Consider the following 24,785-nt stretch of genomic DNA (forward strand, 5'->3'; position numbering starts at 1 on the left):
GAATGCTACAAGGATATACATTTATATCCTAAGGAGTGCAACTTCTTCGCTGTAGGAGTAGGCTTGGTAGAATTTGATTATTATTTTTTTTTATTTCAACAGATAATATTAATGTTTATTTATAAGCTTTTTTAGATTTTTATTAATTTAAATTTTGGCAGTTGTGCAAAATTATGGGTTTTAAGCATTTTTTTAGCTATTTAAATATTCACACTTCTGGGAAATTATTGGGGGCGGGTGGGTGGTCAGACAATTATTTAATGACAGTAGATGTTGAGATCCAAACAGTTAAAGCTTTATAACCATTAAAACACAAATTGCCAATATCACAGGTCAAAATATACAAAGTAAATAACCTGAAATCAACAAATCATACCTGTTTTTACTATTCATTCACTAGTCCATTTGTAACAAGGCTAATTCAAAAGTCTAAATCGCTGGGTTTTGACTAAGTTCTCAAGCAGCATTTTTCTTACTTTGCCTGTCTGTAAATTTCAATCATCATCAGTGGAAATTATTTAAAGAGACAAGAGATACTGGTAAGATGAAAGACTGGAGTGTGTACAAGTGTGTAAATTTTCTTCTTGGGCACCTAGAGCAGCCTAAACCAAACCCAAGGATCCAGAGCCCTCTGGACTTTGGGCACATTCAGCTCTGGATCTGAACAATTCAGTTCAGACTCCTCTTTAGTGTAAATATTTCTCTGTGACAGCAAAACCAGCAGTAACATTGGCTTTGAGTTTACTGAATATTTATTAAAAAAAAAAAAAAAAAAGAGTACTTGTGGCACGTTAGAGACTAACAGATTTATTTGAGCATAAGCTTTCGTGAGCTACAGCTCACTTCATTGGATGCATTCGATGAAGTGAGCTGTAGCTCACGAAAGCTTATGCTCAAATAAATTTGTTAGTCTCTACGGTGCCATAAGTACTCCTTTTTTTTGCGAATACAGACTAACATGGCTGCTACTCTGAAACCTGAATAATTATTATTCACATTTAATTGAACTTGTCAACGCTTCTTCTGTGTTGATAAAAAGAGGTCATTTTTATTCCTATTTTGGACACAAACGCCACCCAACCGCTGCTAAGCACTCTTTGGCCCTGCTCCTGCATTGAGTTCTGCATAGACAAACCCCCTGCACCTGGGACTCCACGCACAGGTGAGGTGGTCAGTGCAGGATTGTGCTGAGTTGAAATTCACCTTGTGCAGAGAGCCCACACAAAGCCAATGCACGGCTTAAGCCCTCAAAATAGGATTTAAGTAGGACTTCCGTGGCATGTAGGCATTATGTTGGCCCTCGGTGGGAGGAGGAGTTTCACTCACAGTGTGTTAGATTAATTACAGTTCTGTTTCCTCTGTGCTTTACAATATTATTAATGTGTTGGTTACAGGCACAATACCACTTCTGTGCTGCTGGCTGGTTAGATAGTGAAAGAGTTGGTTATCCAACTGCCTTCTCTTCCCCAAACTGTGGATCAGGATTTGTTGGAATAGTTGACTATGGACCTAGAGTCAACCTGAGTGAAACCTGGGATGTCTTCTGCTACAGAGTCAAAGGTAATGAAGTACCTACTGCCTACATCTATGGTAGTTTGGTCAAAAGGACACTATAATTAGTTCCAGTAATGTCACTAAGTTTAAAGTGCCCAGCCCATAGTATTGGCAACAGGTTCTCTTTCTAAGCTAGGAGAAATTTCTTTGGCCTGGAAAATTATTTTTCTTCCACAGAGCAGTAGCAACCAGTGTCCTGGAATAGACCATTCATTCTTGGCTTGTTATCTAAAAGACATGTATTTGTATTTTACAGATGTGAACTGCACGTGTAAGACTGGCTATGTGGGTAATGGCTTCACATGTAGCGGGAACCTGCTACAGGTCCTGATGTCTTTCCCCATGTTTACAAACTTCTTGTCGGTATGGACTAAAGAAGAAGTACACTGTTTTGAGATACAAACAAACTAAACCAAGTTGCATAGCATAGCAAATACCCCACACATTTGTTTACATGTAAATGTTTGCTTTATTAGCTCATTCCACTCACATTGAATAGCATACCTGGCTGGGTAATCTCACTCTTCTCTTACTATATGAGAAAGTAAATACGAGCATTATAAAATGCAGCATTAAAGCAGGGTGGAGCCTTTGAAATCATGATTTAAAAAAATCACTGGTTTAAATCAGGTGGAGACTTTATAAAAATAAATTGAAAATTTGTGTTGTTGAAAAATGTAGATTGAACTAATATGTTAATAGGGGGGTTGATTTAATTTTAAATGCCACAACGGGTAGAATATTTTATTTGAATTTTACCACACTGCTAGAGGCAAAAGATTGACATTTAAAGCCCTGATCCTGCAAACACTAAGGTAGGTATGTAACTTTGCTCATATGAATAGCCTCACTGATGACAATGGGTCTACTCGTGCTTTCAAGTTAAGTCTGTGCATAAGAATTTGCAGCATCAAGGGTTAAAATTGTCGTCTTAATAAAAATTTCTCTCTAAGGGTATGTCTGCACCGGAGCTAATTTCCGGCTGAGGCAGAGATATCACGCCAGCTCCGATCGAGCTAGCGTGCGAAAGGTAGCAGTGTAGCCTTAGCTGCACGGGCGGCAGGAGGGGCTAACCATCCTGTGTATACACCTAGTGTTTCAGAATTGTATTTGGGTGGCTAACCAGTCCTGCTGCCTGGGTGGCTGCAGCGACACTGCTATTTTTAGCATGCTAGCTCAGTCACCGCTAGTGTGGGTATGTCTCCCCGAGCTGGGAATTACGACCCTGGCTCCAGTGTACGTATTCCCTTAATAGGATAAAATGGTTGTCAGTTCAAAGTTGTTTCAGTGTTAACAATGAAGTTGTGTTTTTTTACATATTCATTCAGCTTTTGTCACAATAACTGGACCATAATCCAGATTGCCCTCAATTAAGAATGAATTTTGTTCCTTCCTAGGAAGTCCTGGTTTACTCTAACAGCTCCACGAAAGGCAAAGAGTTCCTGAAATACCTCACAAACTTGTCAACCCGGGCCACTCTCTTTGCCCCAAACAATAATGGGCTAAGAGAAAATGAGGTGAGTATCTATTTATCCTTTTCTTTCATTCTAAGCAGGCATGCTGGAGTCCAATAGTAACTGTTAAAATTTAATTTGAATGAATAAATCTCAGGAAGAGACAGCAGGCCGAAGGGTTTTATTAGGTCGCTAATCGGATAGGCAGACTTGTCTGTCTTATTTTTTTCCTCAGACAATCATGAATACATGTTGAGCCACTTTTAAGAATTTTCCATACAATGGGTTTTGTTGCCACATATGAAAGTCCTTTCAAGGCAAGGTCAGCTCTCACTTATCTGCAACTGCATCTGTAAGGACAGTTATTAAGAGAAAGTTGTGTGTAATTTTGGTATCTGGTATTTGTTACACATCCATTCAGAGGAGGTTATTCTTCTACCTTATCACGTCCTTCATCCCTTTTCAATCAACTGTTGCTTTAAATTTTACGGGTGGAATCCTGGTCATTGACTCCAGTGTGGTCAGGAGTTCATCCTAAGGCCTCGGTTATCCCACAGTGGGACCAGAAGTTCATCCTGTGGCCTGCACGATCCCCCAGTGGTGCACTAGGTAGTTTGAAACTTGTACATTTCTTAAAGGTTTCCCACAAACACATCTTTTAAAAGAAGTGGGGTTGTACCGTTGTTTGATTCTTCAAGGCTCCTCTGTGCCTGTGATAGTGCAGAAAGACCAGCAAGAAGGGGAAGCCTTTTGTCCAGCTAACGTGTTTTGTTTTGTGTAATACTCTAGGGCTAAAAGAGCTATAGCCCCTCTTGCTAAAGACCACTATGTCAGGGAATGCAAGTAGCAGAAATGGAGAATTTCAAGAGCCATCCAGGGAATTTAATCTAGTGGTAAAATCAGCTGGGTGAGTTAGATTGGTAAATGTGTCTATTTTCCCTCTTCTTTAGACACTTTCGGGACGAGACATTGAGTATCATCTGTCCAATTCCAGCACACTGTTTTATGAAGACTTGACCAATGGGACTACTCTTCAAACAAGGATAGAGAAAAGACTCTTAATTACATACAGCATAGGTCAGGATTACCAAATCCCGACAAAGAAGAAGGTATGTGTGTTAAAAATAAGTCTGCTGTTCTCACTCCTATCCACCATCTTGTCCTTTGTCTTGTTTATTAGCAAGCACCGCACAATCCAGGGTAGCCTTGTCCGCGAGAGAAGCAGCAAGCCAGGAGACTGCAATGATTTCTACTGCACGTTATTCAGCATTTCATTACAGGGTACTGTTGAGTTACAGAAAGCTTGAAACGTGGGGTGGGGGAAGATGGTGGTTGGCCAATATGGCCAGAAGCATGTAACAGCACAATGTAGGCTTGGGCCTAACTTGCACCTCAGGGTGATAGGAGAGCTGGAGTTCGGTGGGAGAGGGGGAGCGGCTTTTAGTTTACTACTAAGGAACATTCTTAGTTCCTGATCGAAATTTTTCATTAAAAACAAAAATGGACCAAAACTGTCCTTTTAGATGAACATTTTCACAGAAAATTGATTTTTTTAAAAATAGTTTCTGCCATTTCCTCAAAAAGCTGACACCCCCCCCCAAAAAAAAAACCAAAACAGAAAAAGTCAAAACAGAAAATTCTTACATTTTGGAAAAAACGTAACTTTTCATTTATGGTGAAAATTTTCACCTTCTGCCCAGCTCGAACACTTTGAATGACAGCAGCCTCTATGTAGCAACTCCCTTGGGCTAGACTCTGGATGCATGTGTAACCCACATACCTCCTGGGTGTGGCGTTCTGTCCCATCTAGTGGCACCAAGACCACTTAGAGAGAGAGATTAATGAGTTTGCTCTACAGCCTTAGCTAACAGCCAGTTGGCTTTTAGCTCATGCAGTAGAGGCTCATGCACTAAGTTGCAGAGGTCCCAGGCTCGATCCCGCCTGCCGATGACCAGAGTCTGTTGGTGTTACACATGTATAGCAAAAGAGAGTCCTTACCCTAAAGAGCTTGTCAGCAAGCAGGACTGTTGCAGACAAGCTTCCAAAGAACGTGTGGCTAGTATTCCTTGGCTAAAACAGAAGTGTGGACTTCTGAGGAAGGTGACGCATGGGAATAAATGAGAGCAGAGAAGAGATGGAAAGAAGATTGCTCTAGAACTCTCCCCTGTATCCAGAAAAACATTCGGGGTGACAATTACAGCATATCAGATAAGGAATTTAAAAATAAAATTCCACCCTCTGTTCCATTCTACTACCCAGTTAGAATATACTAGAACCATTGTCTCAGCACGGTACTAAGATGTATAGCTCCTTAAAATAATCTTTTCACTGCCACTTTCCCCTTGTCTGACACTTGAGTTAGAAAATAACCAGAGATCTATTGAAGGGGTTTGCCCTCCTTGAACCTCGGTCAGTGGGGGATGGGGAGGTGTGTTGTACCAGCCCATGTGTCCAGTCGATTTTGGTCTCCAGATGATTGGAATACACAACCCTCCACCGCTCTGTTTAAAATCCACCCAGAGAACATCCAATTTATTTTCTAGTCCCCTGGATTTGCATAAACAGCACTTGAGGCTTCTCAGCATGCATGTGAATGAGCATGCTCCCAACACCAGAGTACACTCCTGTCAACAAGTATACTCCAGCACACACAACTGTATCCCTACAAAGATGTCGAGCCCTTTAAACACAGGTCACATGTTTGTACAGTTATAAGCCAACAGGGGGCTGCATGCCAATCTTCAACTGGCTGAGTTAAACCATCTTTGATTTTCCTAGTTACAGCAGTGCCCAAAGGCGTGTAAGAATGGAAGGGAAACGAGACAGCTGACTTACAAGTGTGCTCCCTCCATTCAGCTAAGCACTTGCCTCTCTCTAGCAAGATGAAACAGCCCCACAACGCACTTTCAAGGCTTTTAAAATGAGCACTGACAGGCTAGTAAAAGTAGGGAAGATCGAGATTATAACCTAGGCCAGGAGTGGCCAACCTGTGGCTCCGGAGCCACACGCGGCTCTTCAGAAGTTAATATGCGGCTCCTTGTCTAGGCACCAACTCCGGGGCTGGAGCTAGAGGCTCCAACTTTCCAATGTGCCGGGGGGTGCTCACTGCTCAACCCCTGGCTCTGCCACAGGCCCTGCCCCCACTCCACCCCTTCCCCTGAGCCTGCCATGCCCTCCCTCCTGCATGCCACAAAACAGCTGATTGGGAGGTGCAGGGAGGGAGTGGGAGATGCTGATCTGCAGGGCTGCTGGTGGACGGGAGGTGCTGGGAGCGGGAAACTGATGGGAGGCTGCTGACATATTACTGAGGCTCTTTGGCAATGTACATTGGTAAATGCTGGCTCCTTCTCAGGCTCAGGTTGGCCACCCCTGACCTAGGCAGTAACAGTAATAGTTTTCCTTTTATAGTGCCTCTTTCACTTCTCCCTTCTGGTGGAAGCATTACATTTGTGCTTGCAAAACTGAAAATGCTTTAATCTAATCCCTGAGGCCCTGGCACAGATCCACACATTCACACTGGAGGACGACATCTGAACGGGGTGTTATTTAGAGGTCAAGCAAACACCTGCATCCACGCACCCTATCGGGCCCTAGAAACTGACATTCCACATGAAGTGGCTGAGCCCTGAAATCCTTTTCATAAGAACGTTCATGCTGCCAGGAGAGACTATAACTCAGAGTCATGCTGGGTGACTTCTACCATCTCTTGTGTAGTGCAGACAAAAGTCCATGTGATTCTGTTCTGTCTATGTAGCAAAGGCTGCTTTGCTCACTGTTGGCACAGCAAAAATGTTATGACTCACTCACGAGCAAGATCATTTGCGCTAATTCTTATTTAAAATATAATGCTTTAGGCAGGGTTCAACACTGCACGTGGTTTTAGAGGGGCTGGAAAAAAACCAGGTAAGATGACTGTAGCCTCAGCCATGCCCCACATACAGTGAGCACAGCTCTGGGGTAAAAGAAGCTGTTTGCAGCTTCCTGATCCTGGAGCCAAGCAGAGACCGGTTTGCCACTGGTGTCATTGAGAGCAGCCCTGCCTCACCAGCCAGAGATTGTCACATCCCCCGCCCTCAGAAACTCCCCTGGCACAGCTCCATAGTGTAGGAAGCTGGATATGCTAAATCTACATCAGCAAAAGATTCCTCAACAGTGGAAGAATCACCAGATGGTGAGATCCAGCTCCTGTGTGCCATAGAAGCAGAATAAAAGGGACCAGACAGGGGCTCGGGATGGTTCCATAGGCAGCAAGAGTTCAAGATGAGTTTGTCAATTGCATTTAGAACAGTCTGGAGTGACTGTAGGACTGGTTGATCCATAGCCCATTACTGCTCCCTTTTCATCTCCAGATTGCCCATTCAACTAGAGCCCAGGGAAGCAGTGACCAAATGCTGCCATCCAAGACCTGTTACGTGGCCTATATGAAATGAGTTGGCGGGCTCAGACTGGTTGACAGGTGTCCACCTTGCAGTGCCACCAGCACAAATAGTATTTAATGATAGCCTCAGCAGAAGGCCAAAAATCGATGGGCCTGGAGATGACCAGGGTTGAGAGTCAGTGGCAAGGCCATGAGGAGATGGTTGTCCTATTGCTCCCTGTATTGTACTTTGCTATTGAGTCAGGATTGTCACTTTCATAAATCACTAAAAACATGACACAGATGAAGTGAAATTAATTTCCTAGCATTGTCCATTCCTAGATTCCCGCTCCTGTTGGTTAGCTCGGGCAGAGAGGAGCCCTCAGAGGGTTTGAGCAATTGTGGGCTGATGTCTAATAACCAGGCAGGGTATTTTCTTTAGGCAGATGTATAATTACACAAGAAGAGTCTCCCTTTCCTAACCAGTGAAAGACATAAGGGAAATAAATCTAAATTTTCCTTTGCTTCTGAAATCAGGAAGGTCAAAACTCAGTTCCCATTGTTCTTTTTCTTGTTTAGAATGAGACCAGATACGTGGATGGAAAATCTATTCTTGAATGGGATATCATTGCTTCCAATGGAGTAATCCATGTCATTTCAGAGCCTTTAAAAGCTCCTCCTCCACCACCTGTAAGTATTTGTTGTTCTATCTTTTGAGATCATTGCTGTCAGTTGTGAATAACTTGTCCATAAAATCTTCCTATAATTCCTTATAAAGTAGCCTGTCAGTTGCATTCTGGTTTTATTTCCAGGTTAAGAATTTACTTTAGCATAAATTGAATTTAAAAAACTCAAGGACAAAGTTACTGGTAGAGTTGGTCAAATATTTTTCTGATGGAACAATTACCTGCTGGAAAATGCTGATTTGACTGAATCAAGTAATTCTGTGGGAATCTGCGAATTCCATCAAAACTTCCTATGGAAGCTTCAGCTCCCCCAGATCTCTGGCTCTCCTGAGGCTAGCTGGGAAGCTGGTTTACCACATCAGAAATTTTTGGAAAAAATCCATTTCAGTTCTTCCAAAATGGAGTTCTTTGAAAGTTTCTGTCTAGGGAAAATTTTGCATTTCTGATTTTTCATTGCGGCTCGCACAAAAATAATTCTGTGATGTTTTCTGTGGGATGGAAATTCCAATTCCTGCACAGTTTTGATTAGCAGATTATCACCACAAATCATACCAAGATAGCAAGGCTCACGAACACACTTATTCTCCTTTCAGTGTGTGCAAGCTTGGCACTTTGTCATATTCTGAGCAAGATCACCCTAAGAGCTTGTCTACACATAAGTTGAACTGCTTTAGCTACAGTTTAGGTATAGTTGTACCAGTTTGACCTTCTCAGTCCAGTTAGAGTGGAACAATCCCATCCGGTGTCGGTGCAATTATACTGCTATAAGCATTTACCGCAGCATAGCCTGTCCCTGTACAGAAAGGGGAATAAACTATTCCAATCTAAGGCATCTTGCTACTATATAACTGCATCCGCATTTGGGGTTATACTCATGTAAGTATTTTGTTAATAGTTCACACCCCCAGCTAACAAACAGTGTGTGTGTAGGTCAGGATTGTATCATTCCACTCCCATACGCTTACCTGCACACAAGATTCTACTGCAAAGGGCTACATTTCCCACCTTTACAGTGCAATTGTCTAACCATGGTTTTTCATAAGAAGGAACCTTCTCTGGGGAAAGGGATCGCTGGCTGATCAATGAGCAGCTTGGATTCGGTTATAAAATGAGGGTTTGTTTTAACTCATGTTTATGAGGGTCTGAGACCTGGGAACTGTCAAGCACAAAAGCCGATCAAGAAGAATTAAACTAGCGGCAGCATCCCTGCCACCTACGCTGCCCTTGGCATCCTTACGGTGCACAGCATTTTAAATTATGGACTCCCGCTTTGGAATGATGCTCAGTGCCTGGCTCCAGCGCTCACTCCTCTCTCTATGATCAGGCTTCTCTCCACACTGGATTTGGAACAGGAATATTCTTTGCCATCATCCTGGTTATTGGAATCGTGGCTTTTGTCGGGTACTCGTACTTCAGATTCAAGAGGAGAAATATTGGCTTCCAGTATTTCAAGGTAGGAGGAGGTTGAGTGTGAAATTGAATGAGAAGCGGTCGACACCTTCTCGTGCCCATCCCCATTTAGGGGCAGATACAAGCTACAATATCCGTCCTGTTTGGGTCAGTCTTCAAAAGTGTCCTTCCTTGTTACTCTGCTAGTTAGTAAGTACACTTGTTTGCATCAAAACCTCTTCCCCACCCCCGCCCAAACCCTCATGGCTGTCTCTATGTGAGGGGTCAAACTCTGTTCCTGAGAATCTAGGGGCTGTTCCTACACTTGGAGAGAGGCAAAGTCTCTTCAAATGGTCACAATGCAGCCTTGCACAGGCAAACCAAAAGCCTGCACAAGGAACCTCCCAGCCCATTTACCTCAAAACAAGGACCAGAGACCTAGTCTCTGCAGTCAAGGGAACACAAGAGCCTAAACATAGAAGCAGCAGGGCCATGGCCCATCCTACTCAACAGCAGTCCTGAGTGGGCCACGTGCTCTGTGGGGATGCAGTGTGCATGCGGTCCTGCACACCAGGGTAAAAGTGTGCTTTCCTGAGGCACAGTCCTTCCAAGAACTCTCCCTAGGGCAGCGTTCACACCCGGCCACAGCCTTGCTCGAAGCTTGTATTCTACAGCAGCCCTGACCCAAGGTCCTATTTCTCCAGCTCACCTAGACACTCAGCTTCAGGAGGCCATTAATTTGGAAGCTTAACTATGCCCACTTAAGTGGACCACCACCCAATACCCCTATTTTACCACCAAGTGTCATGATAGTCCTGGGCTTGTCCAGCGTGTGTGTTTGAACTGAGATTTGATAGCAAGGAAGGCCAGAGAGTTAAACAAGCATTTGCTAAGGTTCTAAAAGGTAAGTTTAGGTGTGATATTTAACATGGAGCGAGCCAACATGATTGCTTCCTGTGAAGGCACTGTGCAAAACTAATCTAGTAACAAAACTATTCAGCACAAGCTACAAGGATGGACGATTTAAAAAAAAAAAAAGTGTGTGTGTGGGGGAGGTCATGTAAAAGGATCAATCTAAAAGAAATTTCCCCCAGAAACAGCCAGTTTCTGTCCCTACCTATTCTAGCCCCTGCATATAACATGAATAGTCATTTAGGATTGTAAGAGGAATATTGACCAAGGGAAACTGTGATTTATTTGTATTATGCACCCAGAGGCCTAAAGTGAGATTGGGAACCCGGTCTGCTAGGCACGGTTCAAATCACACTTCCCAGGCTAAAGCATTTGCAATCTAAGCAGAGAAGACAAAGGATGAGGGGAGGGGGGAAGAGGCAAATTGATTGCCATGGCAGAGCCGGTACCAGAACTCAGGTCGCCCGAGTCCGAGTCCAAGTCCAGCACTCTAGTCATTAGAGCACCCTGCCTCCAGTCACTACACCAATACACATTATTTGGTTATGTGCGGCACAGTCAATGAAACGCCGAATGCCTCGCTGGATATGCTAATAGCAGAATGATGTATTTTAAATGGGTGTATGGTTTTATACAGTCAAAAGAAGATATAGATGTGACAGCACTAGACAAGCCACGGCTTTCAAACATCACAAATCCCTCCTATGAAAGTTCTGCTCCTCCTCCTCCACCAGAGCCTACCTATGAGCCTTTCTCTGTAAGTTTTCACTTTGATTTTGGAGATGATGATAATAGTTTAAGATCATGGAGATGGAATTCTGGAAGGGGACAGTGTCTAGCTGAAAGTCAGGAAGGAGGGGGGTCTATATTGGGGGGGAAATAAAAATCCCACCATTGGGCCAGCTCCACCAGTAGCAACAGTGGGGCTCTAGATCACTCAGCAGCATTTTAACAACCAGAGCTAGCAGGAAAAGACACGGCAGTTAAAACGCCGGTGGCTGCTAGTAACTTGTCTATGCAAACGTTCCCCCGGTCCCCAGTTACTGCCTGAGCGGTAGCAAGGGCGGGAAATGTGTAGAAGAGGCTTTAAAAAAAAAAGTTTCCTTATCTCAGCTGCAGCCACCTGATAAGTGGTTTTCATCCTGTTCTGTACAGTGACCCCATGTAAGAACAGGGATGTCCCAGAGTGAATATTCCTATAAAAAAAACTTGCATGCTGCTCTTCTATCAGAGTTTGATAGTCATTCAGCATCATTTTACAAGCCTGCTGTTACACTCGGACAAAAGTTTGCAATAGCAAGGGGACACAAATATTTGGGGCACTGTGTAATTCCTCCATAATAATTGCAGGGAAAGGTTAAAGAAACTGAAGGCAAGTGGGGTTAGTCCTTATGGCCCCGATTCAGCAAAACACTTCAGCATGTACTTAAAAATCCTATTGACTTCAGAAGCTCTAAAGCCTGAGCTGTAAGGGCTTTGCTGAACTGCGGCCCCTATAGGGCTGATGACTCAAGTTTAACTTTGCCTCCTTTCATGGTAGCTGGAGTCAAATAACATGATGCAATGCTATTCTGGATGTAGGATGAATGGCATTTTGGGGGAAATCTCTCACTGAGAAGAATCTGGAATGCACTTTAATGTTTGGGATTTCCTGGTGCACATGCGATAGGCACAACAGGACTAGAAATTCACTGTGAGGGAAGTTATAGACTGGACAATAGAGCGATACTTCCTTTTATAGGATTCTGATGAACAGCAGCTTGTAATGAGTGGGCCTCATGATCAGTTTTGAAGACTGAAGTTGGAATTATCAACAATGAAAAACCTCTCTCTACAGTCTAAAATGAACATTTACTGTGAATAAGCCCTGCCTAAGCACTTCAGGGAAAAAAAATTACTTTAAAAAAATGTTATAAAAAGGTAAGTAAGTGTTTGAGACAGGGAATTTGCTGAAAAGTTGGTTACATGTAAGGAATATCAAGTTCCATTTTAAACAAATACAGAATTAATGTAGAAATGTATTCCTCTGCCTAGGAGACATTTAAAGGTTATTTCTATTTAAGGATATAGCAGTTGCTAAACAGCCCACGATGACTTACAATTTTTCAGAACACCATGTAGCCACTTTGATTTATGATGCCCGTCTTTCTGTAAAGAAAAGAAACTGCCTCTTAAACACGTAGTCCTGATGTCCTCTGACGACCGTACTTGGAGGATGTACTCTGTGTTTGCTACCCTTGTGTCTTTATATCTAGTTTTGTCTTGGGGTTGAATCCAGAAGTGGCTGACAAGGAGCAAAAGCCACAAATATTGCTTAATAGTATTACGACCTTCATTTTTAAAATTATTTGATCTTGTTAATGTTCTTCCTTCTAAAAAATGTAGCTGCAAATGCAAGCACAGTATGTCTGGTTTGCCCACTCTGAGCCATTTATGAATTCTGTCATTGTTATGAAGAAATATTAACTGTAGAGGAATTAATGAGGAATGCAAGTCATGTATGACTTTAACCTCATTTCATTATTTTATTTCAAGTCATTTTTGTGCAGAATAGGCATTCTGCTTGTTTACTGCCCGCTTTGCCTTCCCCATTCATTTTTCAGTGGTTTGTGTAAAGTAAAAACAAAACAAAAAACCTTCTGCATTGTCTGTGTAGAATATTTGTATCAACTCAGTTACACATGAGATGCAAATTTTAAACGAACAGCAATAGCAGCTGCCCTTTCTACATGTACTATATTAAAATAAATAATGAAATAAAGTGTGTGGGTGGAGGGAGGTGGGGAAATTCAGTCTTAATGCTGCAGCAAGTCTCCAGAGGGCTGGAAAGGCTACATAACACAGTAAACCTCAAGGAGAGATTTTTATGTTTGTGATGGCAGTGGTGGTAATGTTTCATATCAACTATATATTTACTGGCATTCTCTTTTGTAACCATTCTTTTTTGTGTAGCACAGGATTGCTTTCGAATAAATATCCCAGGATCTTTCAGCAGATTAAGGAATGCAAGCAAACCACATAGGTTAAATTACATTGTAGACATACACTGTAGTACTGTAACACCTGCAGCTGGCCTGTGTTAGATGGCTCGGGCTTGGACTGCAGGGTTGTAAATTGCGGTGTAGATGTTCAGGCTGACATGGACAAGCCACAGGTGTTTAACTGCAGTGTAGACATACCCACAAAGACCCAGCACTTGTTGATGTAGTCATTCTAGTGTGAGGAACTCCAAGTTTAAAGGGTAAATGATTGAACAAGTGAGGCAAAGACTACAGTTATTTTCATGTCCATCCCCTCCCTTCCTGTTCTCCAGACAGACAGACAGACAGACACTTATTTAAATTGAATTTAAATAATATCTAAGATAGTTTGCCCAGCTAATAAGCTTCCTGCCACCCCTTCCCTGTCATCAGAAAGATTAAGGCTCTTTAGGGACCAGATAAAATACATGCATTTATTTTTGTAGCAATCGTTAAATATTCTTCACATAAAGTAACATTTTCTGATAGTTTATTAACCAAACTATAAATTTTTGCACTTCTGATTTAGACTAAACAGACAATTCATCTCACTCTGATTCAGTTGAAATATACTCCAAAAATGAATATTGACACTGCATTTGAAATATGTTGTAAAATCTGCATGAGAGAAGTGATGTGGCAGTGTTAACGAAGGTAATTAATAAGGGAAGTAGGAGGTACACAGCTCAAGAATTCTGAAGCAGTTACAAAAATACCAAAACATTTTTGAAAGAGTACTCAAACAGTGAAGCATATTCACGTATTTATATTTTCAAAAACACTTGTCTTAAATTCATATTGTACACAGTTTGCTTGAACACTAATCCCTTGTAACTAAAAATGCCATGCAATATAAATAAATAAATAAAAATCATACTAGCTGGTGTCCCTCAGATCTCAAAGAAACCACCACCAGGCATAACAGAACATTTTACTGTATTTTAAGTTAGGTTGAAGTTTTTCATCTTGAAACAAAATGCACAGTAAATGGATGGATAAAGTATTCCCACACAACAATTTCACTTTTCTTGCTTAAACACACTTTAGCAGTGCTCAGAAGGACTCACTCTTTACCTAGATTTACAAAATTAGGCAACAAAGGCTCATGTCAAGAGCCATAAGCATCTAAGTATTTAACAAATGTAATCACTCAATTTTTAAAATGTGACATTAACTATTATCAGCTGGTACTAAAAGTCAGATGGAAAAAATATACACCGTCTTTATTTTCTCTTAATCTTGTTATGCTCTGCAGTACAAATACTATCACCACTTTATAAAGCACTTTGGTATCCTTTGGGATATGAAATGTGCTATGTACAGTAATATCAAGTTTTGTTCTATCTTAGCATAACACACAGATGGCAAATTGAAATCACCCCCCTCCCCAAATTTCAGCATATAAAATAGACTAGATATCAAGTTTTGTAAAATATTAAATTAACTAGAGCTTGCACTGTCCAGCCTAGCCTACAACTCACCGGAGAAAGCTAGACGAGGTACCAGAGGATGTTTATAAGTCTCTCCAGCAATCAACAGTAGGACAGTCAGGGGAACTCACACATTTCAAGTCAAGTATAGTCTATTCATATGTATAAAGAAGTACCTAACACCCTAGCAATGTTGCACATAGTCTGGAAACCAAGCTAGAGAAAACCACAAACAACGCTATCATAGTAAACCTCCAAGGCCAGCAATAGATTTTTTTAAAAGCATCCAGGTTTAAAGGAAACGTGCACTGGATTTATGCAAGCAGCTTTTTTAAATGTTCATTTTGCAAACATGCCTTTTAAAATGTGAAAAATATTGCATATGAAAGCCATTATAAACATGTGACACAAACACAGACAGGTTTAAAAAAAAAAAAAAAATAAACCACACACACACACAAAAAAACTTTTGGTCACCAAAAGTTCGTTTACCCGATGGTCATTGCTGGAAGCAAATTATGCCCTAAAAGGAAACTGACAAAATATATAGCAAAAATTATTCTTAATTATATTTTCATATACTTATTAAAATTAGAACTAAAACATAGGAAATATTAAAATGAGTCAAGCTATACAAGTTCTGAAATGGTTGGGTAGGGAAGCATTGGGTTTGTCGTCTTTGGTCACAGAGGAGGGAAAAACCCTGCTTCGAAACGTCTGTAGTGGTTTACTGAAGTGCCACTGCCTATTTGAGGAAACATGCTTCAGCAGATGCTTCCTTTGTGAGAAATTCAAATAAGCTTCAGTTCAGTCCTAAACACTGGGAACCATATAATGCGAAATTATCTGCTCATCGATTACCTAGCGTGACATTCTATACCTTGGGGGAGCACCCTGTAACCTCCATATTCCTCACTGATATATAATTGTGATTTGTACATAACACAGGCCGTGTGAGGTATCAGGGGAAAGGTTATGATATGCTGAAAGTCACTGTTCCATCAAAATATGTACATCATTAATGCATATGAAGTTATGAGAATTGTATTGTATGGTTGTCACTAAAATATGCTGTGGGTTTGGGAAGCGCCCAGGTACTAGCTCTCCAGAGACAGTGCCAAGGAAAGTAACCAACGCCCCGGGGGGCGGGGTGTCAAACAACCATTAACAGCCATTGTCCAGCAAGGGAAATACAATGCAATGACTCAACTGCATAAGGCCACATCAGGGGAACTGCTCAACCTTGCCTGGGGACTCAGCAATGCCCTCCAGACATGTCTGGACTTGTCCTCCCCGAGCACATGGGACTGAGAGTATAAAACGGAACCCAGAGGCCACATGCTAGGCCTTTCTCCTGCCCCTACCTATGCTGCTAGCAACAAAGAAACTCAGAAGACAACTGAAGACTCCACCCAGGTTCAAGGGACAAACCTGTGTATTAAGGACTGCAATATCCAGTGCGGTGAGAAAAACTGCTTAATCTAGACATTGCCCAGTCTAATAGGGTTGAGAGTTTAGACTCTGTGCTTATATTTTCTTTTCTTTTGGTAACTGACTTTTTGCCTATCACTTATAATCACTTAAAAATCTATCTTTTGTAGTCAACAAATTGGTCTAACTGTTTATCTTTACCAGTGAGTTTGCCTGAAGTGCTTGGTAAATATGCTCAGGTTTACAAAGGCTGGTGTATATCCACTTTCCATTGATGAAGTGGTGAACCAATTAATAAATTTGCACTGCTCATCTTGAGCAGTGCAAGATGGTATATACCTGAGGTACAAGGTTGGGAGCTGCGGGGATTTGGCTCTGGTGCCTTTCTCTGAGTGACTCATGAGTGGCTCTGGGAGCATTCATGCAATCTAGCTGGCTATGGGGCTCCTCATGCAGTTGTGCTGAGTGATAACAGCGCCTGGTGGGGCTTGCTGCTTGTCACTAGCGAAGCATTGTGAGAGAGAGAGCCCAGGCTGGAGAGTTAAGGGGGCACAGCGGCCCCACAGTCCCAGGCTGCACCCCGGGGATCCCATCACACCTAGAATTTCAATAATTTAAGTAAATAAAGCTCCTCGCTAGTCCATACAGTCCCAATTATTTTGGGTGATCTAATTAGTCTTCCTCCCCCAATTTTAGGGGTTTAAAACCAAAAAGATCGGATCTGATTTTGCTTTTCATTTTTCTTTGTCTTCCTCTGTTTTTTTTCGAACTCATTTACCAACACTACCTGTTTATTTTGAAACGTAAAAGTAAAATTTTAAAAAAGGCGGCTACATCAAACGTGTTATGAAGGCTTAACATTCTGAAACACAAAAATGTCATAGTAAGACACTGTTCAACATTGAACAACAACAAAAGCTGCATTTTAGTTGAACATTCATTCACAGTATTTCCCTGAGAACTAGGACCTAAATATTCAAAGGTGCCTACTTTGAGATACCGTCAAAGGGCAAGTGTTCAGCACCTTCTGAAAATTAAGCCATTTAAGAGGTCCAAAGTTGGGCACGCAAAGTCACTAGTCATATTTGAAAATTTAGGTCTACACCCAGGGACAACAAATTTATCACATATAGAACACAGGTTATTATATTACACGAATGTAAAATGCATGTACATATAGAAAAAGCAGCCCATTAATAATGAGTCTCAGTAAAACTACAAACTTAAAGATCTATTGTAACTCAAGTATCCAGCACAGAAAGTTACTACACTTACACTACTCCCTCCCCACCACACTGTAAACCGTTTGATAATTGTTTCTCTCTGAACTCACAACTTAAAATTTTCAATCATGTCAAGATATTCTGGAGTCATCAGGTGGAGATCCATCAGACCAGCACCAGAAGAGAGAGGCTATATATTTTTTGTGAACCACAAGGTTGCAGATACGAGTTTCAATATGAAAAAACAAATCTTCCCTTCCAGCCAATTCTGTTTTGGGGGTCTATTTTCCCCCTCTCTGTGCAAGCATAAGTCTCATTATTTTTAAGAGGATTTATACATAGATATTTCTGGGGGAATTTGGCACCACTGCCACGTGCAGAATTCATGTCCATCGCACATTTCTCTCCCCCCGCAGAAAATAGATTCTGCCAGAGAGGCACTGCAATTACACTTTTTGCCCACCAGGGGCTACTGTGGCACCAGAACAGAGGGCAGCCAGCAGCAGAGAGGGAGGGGGACAGGCTGTCTTTTCACAGTTCCCTGCCTGTGGGGCCAGGTGAGGAGGCACGCAACATGGTAGAGATGGACAGAGCAGGACACAGAGCTGCTGAGGGGTAAACTAGGGTTCAAAAGGGCTAGTGGGGAGGGGGAGAGAGACTGGAGCAGGGGCACAGGAGCTAGTGAGGTGACAGCATTGAGCCAGGGGCTGAATGGGAGTGGGAGTGCAGGGCCACATGGGGACAGGGGCAGATGTGTCTGACTGAATGGGAGTGGCTAGGGGTCAGCCAGGGTCTGCATGAAGGAGGCTCCCCAACTCCCTAACAATCCCTCCCTTCCTCCCCCTCCCCAAAAAAATGTTCCTTACTTCTCCCACCCATACCCAGCAACCCTCCAGACTCCTTCCCAGCAATTACTTCCATCTCCCTCAGCTCCTCTGTACCCCTGACTCCCGCAAAGGCTTTGCACTGCGTTAGAGGGGTATGGGAAATTCATTTCAACTACAATACAGAACTGTTATTACTCAGAGATCTGTATTAATATGCCTAAAAAAGGGACCTATTTGTCAAAAAAACATTTCCTGAATCCTTTTTATTATTGTTATAGACATATTTGCTGGCATGTATTTTGAAATAAATTCCCAAAATGATGGAAACTAGTGTGATTATACTGTGTGCAGAACTTCTAATTTTTTGGCACAGATTTCCCCCAGGAGTAATACAGGAGAGGAGAGACAAGTTATTTATGAATTCTTGATCTATCAGAACTGACAAGTCCAGTAACTGGATCAAGATACATAAAATGTACTAGATGATTTTAAAAAAAGTTATTACATTCTGGTAGTTACTGATGGGTATATTCATCCATTTGGGGTGCTATAAAATAACCCAGGTACAAACCCAAAGCTCATTTGTTCTGAACCATCTCTTGCAGGAAGGGTATTCTGAATGTACCGCTGCACAGCTGGTCTGACCAGGTAGGGAGTTCATGCTGCAAAGGAGTCCTCCTTGGATAAAATGTGTAATTGGGATCATAGTTCAAGAGACAGCTCAGTGATGCCATGTAAATATCAGCAAATCGAGATAAACGTCTTAAGAAATAGGTTGGATTCTGGTCAGTCCTGAATAAGCTCCCAAATTGCAAGTTGAAGAAGTTTCTGGTCATTTCCCTGTCACCAGAGAGAACATTTAAAGAGATGGAGGATGGGGGGGGGGGGAGAGGAAAAGAGACACTTTTTAATCAATTTATATAACCCAATATCTGAAATGAACAGAACTTGTAACATAAGAGGAGTTAGTGCCGGAACTCAAAGCCACTTAAACTTGCTTTGAAAAAGTCATTTCATGTGACAATAGGTAATTTAGTAAATATCTTTAGTGTGATTATTAAGACAGACCTTGACCTTGCACCCACTGAAAACAATGGCATAAAAGATTGGACTCCCAACATTTCCAATTTTTATTTTGAAGGGCTGGGGAGGAGAAACAGAAGAGATCTTTGTCCTCGTCTTAAAGATTTCCATTTCCCACACAAATGGAAACTTTTGTCAGTAAAACTTGTGTCGGTCAGGGATACGGGGAGGGGGAAAAAAATAAATATAAACAACCACCCTTCCCTGACAAAAGTTTTACCGACAAAAAGCGCCGTTGTGGACAGCACTTTGTTGGTGGGAGGTGCTCACCTGCTGACAAAGCTACCGCTGCTCATTGGGCGATGGCTTTATTTTGCCGGCAGGGGAGCTCTCTCCTGCCAGCAATGAGTGGCTACACAGGAGACCTTACACTCAGCAGCACAGCTGTGCCGCTGTAAGGTACACAGTATAGACATAGCCTTAAACTCTCACTCTTGAGCTCCTGCATCCTAGCCAGTCTTTCCCAGACACCATTTTTCCAACTGGAAGAGATTTGACAGCAGTCTTTTTGGAAACGGGACTGGAAGAGGGAGTTAAGGAGTGGCATTAACTGGTTCAAAAGGCTTTCCCCTTCCCTCTCCCATTATTTTTGTGGAAGTTCCCTAACTAACAAGCAAGAGTCTCCACAAACCTCAGCTTCTCACACACAGAATCTGACATCTCAGACATAGGTCTCTTGAAGTTTAAAATTTAAAACATAAGAATGTTGTTATTCCCCTTATTGAGAAGTATGGGTTTGAGTTATGTGACAACTTCCTTATGGAACTGTTACCAATGGGTAGCAGCTGAATGGAGGGAGGACATGGGAGCAAGGAAATACAGAATTTGGGGGTGGTGGACCAGGGCTGTGCAGGGTGGGAGGAATATCAGGGTAACACAGGCCATTCATATGGGACCATAAAATATGTGTTGTGGATCGGGAAGAAGAGAACAGGGCTCTGCAGGGGCACATGGGGAAGGAATTCACATGTGCAAAGGGGGACAGGGCCTGTGTGAGCAGCACATAGAAGACAGATATAAATGCTTGTCCCTATCCATATCAATAACTTGTATAGACGATATAGATTTCTGGAAAAAACTGGGGAAGTCCAAACAAAAAAAAACATTTTGATTGCAACAAGTACTTGAATGTTCATTTCTTACCTCATTTCTTTTCTTTCCTTTTTCCATTCCTGTAAAATCATTTGTGAATCTGGATCTTGGTGAACCTGCAATATAAATATGGTCAACAAGTAACTAAACATGTGCTTGCAGAATAAGAGTTCAATAAACGGGAAAGACTCATTTGTTGCTGGAACAAGGAAAAAATGCTGCTTAAAAATGGTAATGCTGGTGCACTGCCTATGTGCACTGAAAAAAAATCTGAAGGGTCAAGAATCAAGTGTGATCATCATAAACAGAATGGACATGGAGAAATCTGCATTATTCCCTACTCACCAACGCAAGATAATGGCCCTAGTACAGGTTTAACGTACTTTCTCTTACCAACAATATTGAAAAAGTGGTTTTGCTGATTAAACAAAAATATTTCCTTTTTGTTTCAGTGCAGGTGTGTTTTATAAGAGAATTTGAGAGTAAACTGGCTTATCAAATAAACTGCAATTGCAAGAATGATTGGACCTACAATCAGATTTGAAAGCTTAAACGTAACAAAATTAAAGTCAGACTGAAAACACTTGTAAGGCCATTAATTCACACCCTTAAAGAGTTGGCTGAATCCCCTCTGTTGAATAAAAGCTATTTAAAACAAACACGACAAACCTGCATATGCTCCAATAATCCAGTCAGGGTTTGTAGCCAAGTCATGGTTTGAATGTACTGCTCTGTGTTCATGATTTTAATCTCCGATCGTAACTCTGGAATAATTGCACCTGTGCGCCAGCCATGCTTCAGGGTCAAATCCTGTTTACCAACAAGAATTGCAAAAAGCAAGTATAAGCCTTAAGAGAATAGAGATTTACTTCTTTGCCATTCTTTAGCCCAGAGGGATGTTAATTAAATTACTTCTTACGTGTAAGCAAAAACATTCAACACAGTGGTTCAACTGTGCCAACTTGCAAAAAGGTTTAATTTTAGAGTAAGCTTCAAATCCCACTTTTCTAAAGTTGGGGAGAAGATTCAGGTGGCACAAAGTGAATGGATTCTGACCAGCAGGAAATTCCCCTGGCACAAGGAAAGCCTGCAGACATAAGGCTGAAGGGGGCATAAGGGGAGAGGGAGGAGGGTCAGAGCATGGAGGGCAGTGCTCCACTAAACCAAGCCTCCAGTGGCATAAGGGCGGTTACAGGCCCCCAGCTACTCAAACTCCTGCCAGGGCCAATAGGAGCTGGAGCAGGGAATTGGACCAGTTCCCTAAGCTCCCTTCTCCACTGTGCCTGAGTGGAACATGACTGTCCTTTTCTTTCTTGGGCCTTGATTCTGCAAAATGTGTGTGCGCGCGCGTAAGTGTTTTGCTGAACCGGGGCCCTTACGGCAAGACAGGATGGGGAGTCCTGAAGCTTTTTTTGTTGTCACACGGCATCACAAAACAGAAGAGACTGAGAACCATTGGTGTAAGGGAAGCCACGTGAGGCAACAATCAGAAGATAAATTAAAACGCTGAAGCAGTGGAATCTAATAGAGAGCTATCAATTAGTCCATTATTTCAGTTGTGTAGCATGATAGGAGAAAAAAGTAGAGACTTATGGCTGTAATCGATAGTGTAACATAAAACCAGATGTTGTTAATAGAAAAGTTCAAAATAGAACTTCATTCATCCCTTATTACAGTTGGTGGTAAATGTCATCCAAACCAGCAATATCCTGCACGTTAGGATAGCTGCATTAAATTCTCTGTTACACATGGTACAGACAGTGCCTGTCTCAAGTGTGCAGGCGTATATGGCTGTTCTTAAATTGTAGGCTAGTTAAAAGCTACCAGGCAGCTGGGGAGATGAGGAGGATCATCCTTTTCAGGAAATGATTTTTACTTTTCTAAATTTTTATTACAGTAATGTGGATTGATTTTGTTTACTTCTACAAGCCTAGCTGTTTTAAAATGTAATATTTCTAAATCAATTGAGTGTTTATACTATTGAATCACTTTTTTTCAAATCTGGAAAAAAGGCTTTAGCTTCCATGGAACACTATAAAGAACAGAAACAAGTTACTTACTGCTAGATCACTGTAAATGTGGTCACCAAAATACAAAACTTTGGAACCCCTCCAGCCAGTAAGCTTCAGAAATTCATATAAGTTACCCTGAAGAAACAAAACAGCAAGATGTGTGTGTACTAAAGTAACATCCAACTTTCATGTTATTGAACACTGAGGAAAATCTGACAAGTTTAAGAACAAATCTAAAAAGTATTTATTACAGTATGAAAATATTGAAGAGTCATACTCTCAATTTCATTAAATTCTATAGCTCCTATATTATACATGCCATTTTTGTAGCAAGATAAGATTTAATCACACTTAAAATGAACATGATATAGTATGCTGAAAGTCTACAACTCCAGTAATGGATGTTCTTAAAAATTATTCAGTTACTAATATAATTACCTTCAGTACATTAAATTAATTTTAAAAAAACCATTATGAAGGCTACAGAAACATATTATAGGAACTGGAAATGAAATCTAGATATGTAATAGAAGGATATATTAGAAACGTACCTGTTTGTAAATCTGGCCTTTCTGCAATTTATGAATTTTGTCCCAAAGCAACACTCCCCTTTCATTCACCTTCCGAAAAGGTCTAAAACAGCAAAATTGCATAGAATTGTCACTATGTCATAGCAAGGCTGCCACTTTTTAAAGTTGGGGTGGGAGGGAAGAGAATACAAACAACACCCAATTTTTTTAAAAAATAGGAGAATTTGGTGTATAATGAGCACACCCTCAAAACCAAAAACGAGTCTCCAAACTTTAGCTTTAGCCTGGTGTAGCCAATGTATTTTATACTATATAGACTTCAGTATATCAAAGTTTAAGAAAATGTTTTACTGAGCAACTTAACTGTTTGCTTTCACCTAAAATTTATGAGCATCCAGAGTTAAGGCACAAAATCAGCCTGCCTGCACAGAGGGACGGCACTATGCTACTGTGAAACCAGGTTGAGCTGGGAAGAGAATAAAAATTAAAAAAGGAAAGATAGGCAAGATACCTTGTTTTATACATACAAAGCAAAAGGAATCTCTAGAACTAGTTCCTTTACCAGCTGTGACAGGGTTGGGTCAGATGGCTACAGGAGAGTAATCAAAGGCAGACATATTAGCCCCAGGCTAAGTAGGTCCCTTTTCCCTGGGTAAGGTAACAGAACAATCAGGAACCTTCTGGAGACAATTAAGACAGGCTGATTAGAACACCTGCAGCCAATCAAGAAGCTGCTAGAATCAATTAAGGCAGGCTAATCAGGGCATCCGGGTTTTAAAAAGGAGCTCACTTCAGTTTGTGGTGTGTGTGTGAGGAGCTGAGAGTGAGAACGCGGACTGTTGGAGGACTGAGGTGTACAAGCATTATCAGACACCAGGAGGAAGGTCCTATGGTGAGGATAAAGAAGGTGTTGGGAGGAGGCCATGGGGAAGTAGCCCAGGCAGTTGTAGCTGTCGCACAGCTGTTCCAGGAGGCACTCGAGACAGCTGCATTCCACAGGGCCCTGGGCTGGAACCCAGAGTAGGGGGCGGGCCCGGGTTCCCCCCAAATCCTCCCAACTCCTGGTCAGACACAGGAGGAGTCAACCTGGACTGTGGGTTTAGAAAAACGGCCAAGCTGAGGGCTGCCGTGAAGCTCCAAGGCGAGCGAATCTGCCAATAAGCGCAAGACCCACCAAGGTAGCGCAGGAACTTTGTCTCACAGCATACTATTTTATTTTTTATTAAGAGGAACAGAATAGTTCAAAAAAAACCATCACAGCAAGGGTAGAAAATGCCTCCAAACTATACAAAAGTATAAAGGAATTAGTCTTTTTAAAAGACAAGCAGGTACATCTGCATATAAATGGCACATGCTAAATTGTTTACTTCAGGAAGAGGCTGTCCAGGGACTCCAGCCAAATCAGTTTGCTCTTTAATGCCTCTCACCTAATACAAGAGAGATCAGTAAGAACGTCTCCAAGCTCAAGGCCTGATCCTGTAAGTTGCGGAGCCACTGCAACTTGGAAAGCAAGACCACTCAAAAACATTGCAAGATCGGGTAATAATGGAACAGTCCTGCAGCCCTTACTCAGTCCAACAGCCCTGCAGTAGATACGGGAACTAACTAATCCCTAGACTATCAGCTATCAATTCAGGCTCCAGGGTTTTGTAATCCTGCATTAGCTCATGACTCTATAAACAGGGTTTCAAATATAATTGTATTTTTATATTACATACAGATAATTTTAAATGTTTCACAATGTGTTACATAACCTTACACAGAGAGAATCCCTTGAACCATGCT

At 41.7% G+C, this 24,785-nt stretch overlaps 2 protein-coding genes across 3 annotated transcripts in view; one reads left to right on the forward strand and one right to left on the reverse strand.

The window, feature by feature from the left end:
• STAB2 (stabilin 2) overlaps positions 1-12,769 on the forward strand; it is a 136,054-nt gene extending 123,285 nt beyond the window's left edge. Inside the window, exons 62-69 of the mRNA XM_074940654.1 lie at positions 1,395-1,560; positions 1,811-1,917; positions 2,952-3,071; positions 3,959-4,117; positions 7,945-8,055; positions 9,376-9,504; positions 10,990-11,109; positions 12,094-12,769. Of these exons, the coding sequence (XP_074796755.1) occupies positions 1,395-1,560; positions 1,811-1,917; positions 2,952-3,071; positions 3,959-4,117; positions 7,945-8,055; positions 9,376-9,504; positions 10,990-11,109; positions 12,094-12,144 (963 nt within the window). The 3' untranslated portion in view covers positions 12,145-12,769. The remainder of the gene's footprint in view (positions 1-1,394; positions 1,561-1,810; positions 1,918-2,951; positions 3,072-3,958; positions 4,118-7,944; positions 8,056-9,375; positions 9,505-10,989; positions 11,110-12,093) is intronic.
• Positions 1-24,785, reverse strand: part of NT5DC3 (5'-nucleotidase domain containing 3) — a 126,684-nt gene that overhangs the window by 80,713 nt on the left and 21,186 nt on the right. Inside the window, exons 10-14 of one of the 2 annotated variants that reach the window (XM_074940642.1) lie at positions 23,022-23,103; positions 22,519-22,605; positions 21,128-21,268; positions 20,510-20,574; positions 18,855-19,123 (exon numbers count right to left, since the gene is read on the reverse strand). In XM_074940642.1, the coding sequence (XP_074796743.1) occupies positions 18,862-19,123; positions 20,510-20,574; positions 21,128-21,268; positions 22,519-22,605; positions 23,022-23,103 (637 nt within the window). In that variant the 3' untranslated portion in view covers positions 18,855-18,861. Of the gene's footprint in view, positions 1-13,789; positions 19,124-20,509; positions 20,575-21,127; positions 21,269-22,518; positions 22,606-23,021; positions 23,104-24,785 lie in introns of those variants that run through there. The other variant, XM_074940633.1, reaches the window with a different exon arrangement.

The sequence above is a fragment of the Natator depressus genome, chromosome 1 (assembly GCF_965152275.1).
Source record: "Natator depressus isolate rNatDep1 chromosome 1, rNatDep2.hap1, whole genome shotgun sequence".
NCBI lineage: Eukaryota > Metazoa > Chordata > Testudines > Cheloniidae > Natator > Natator depressus.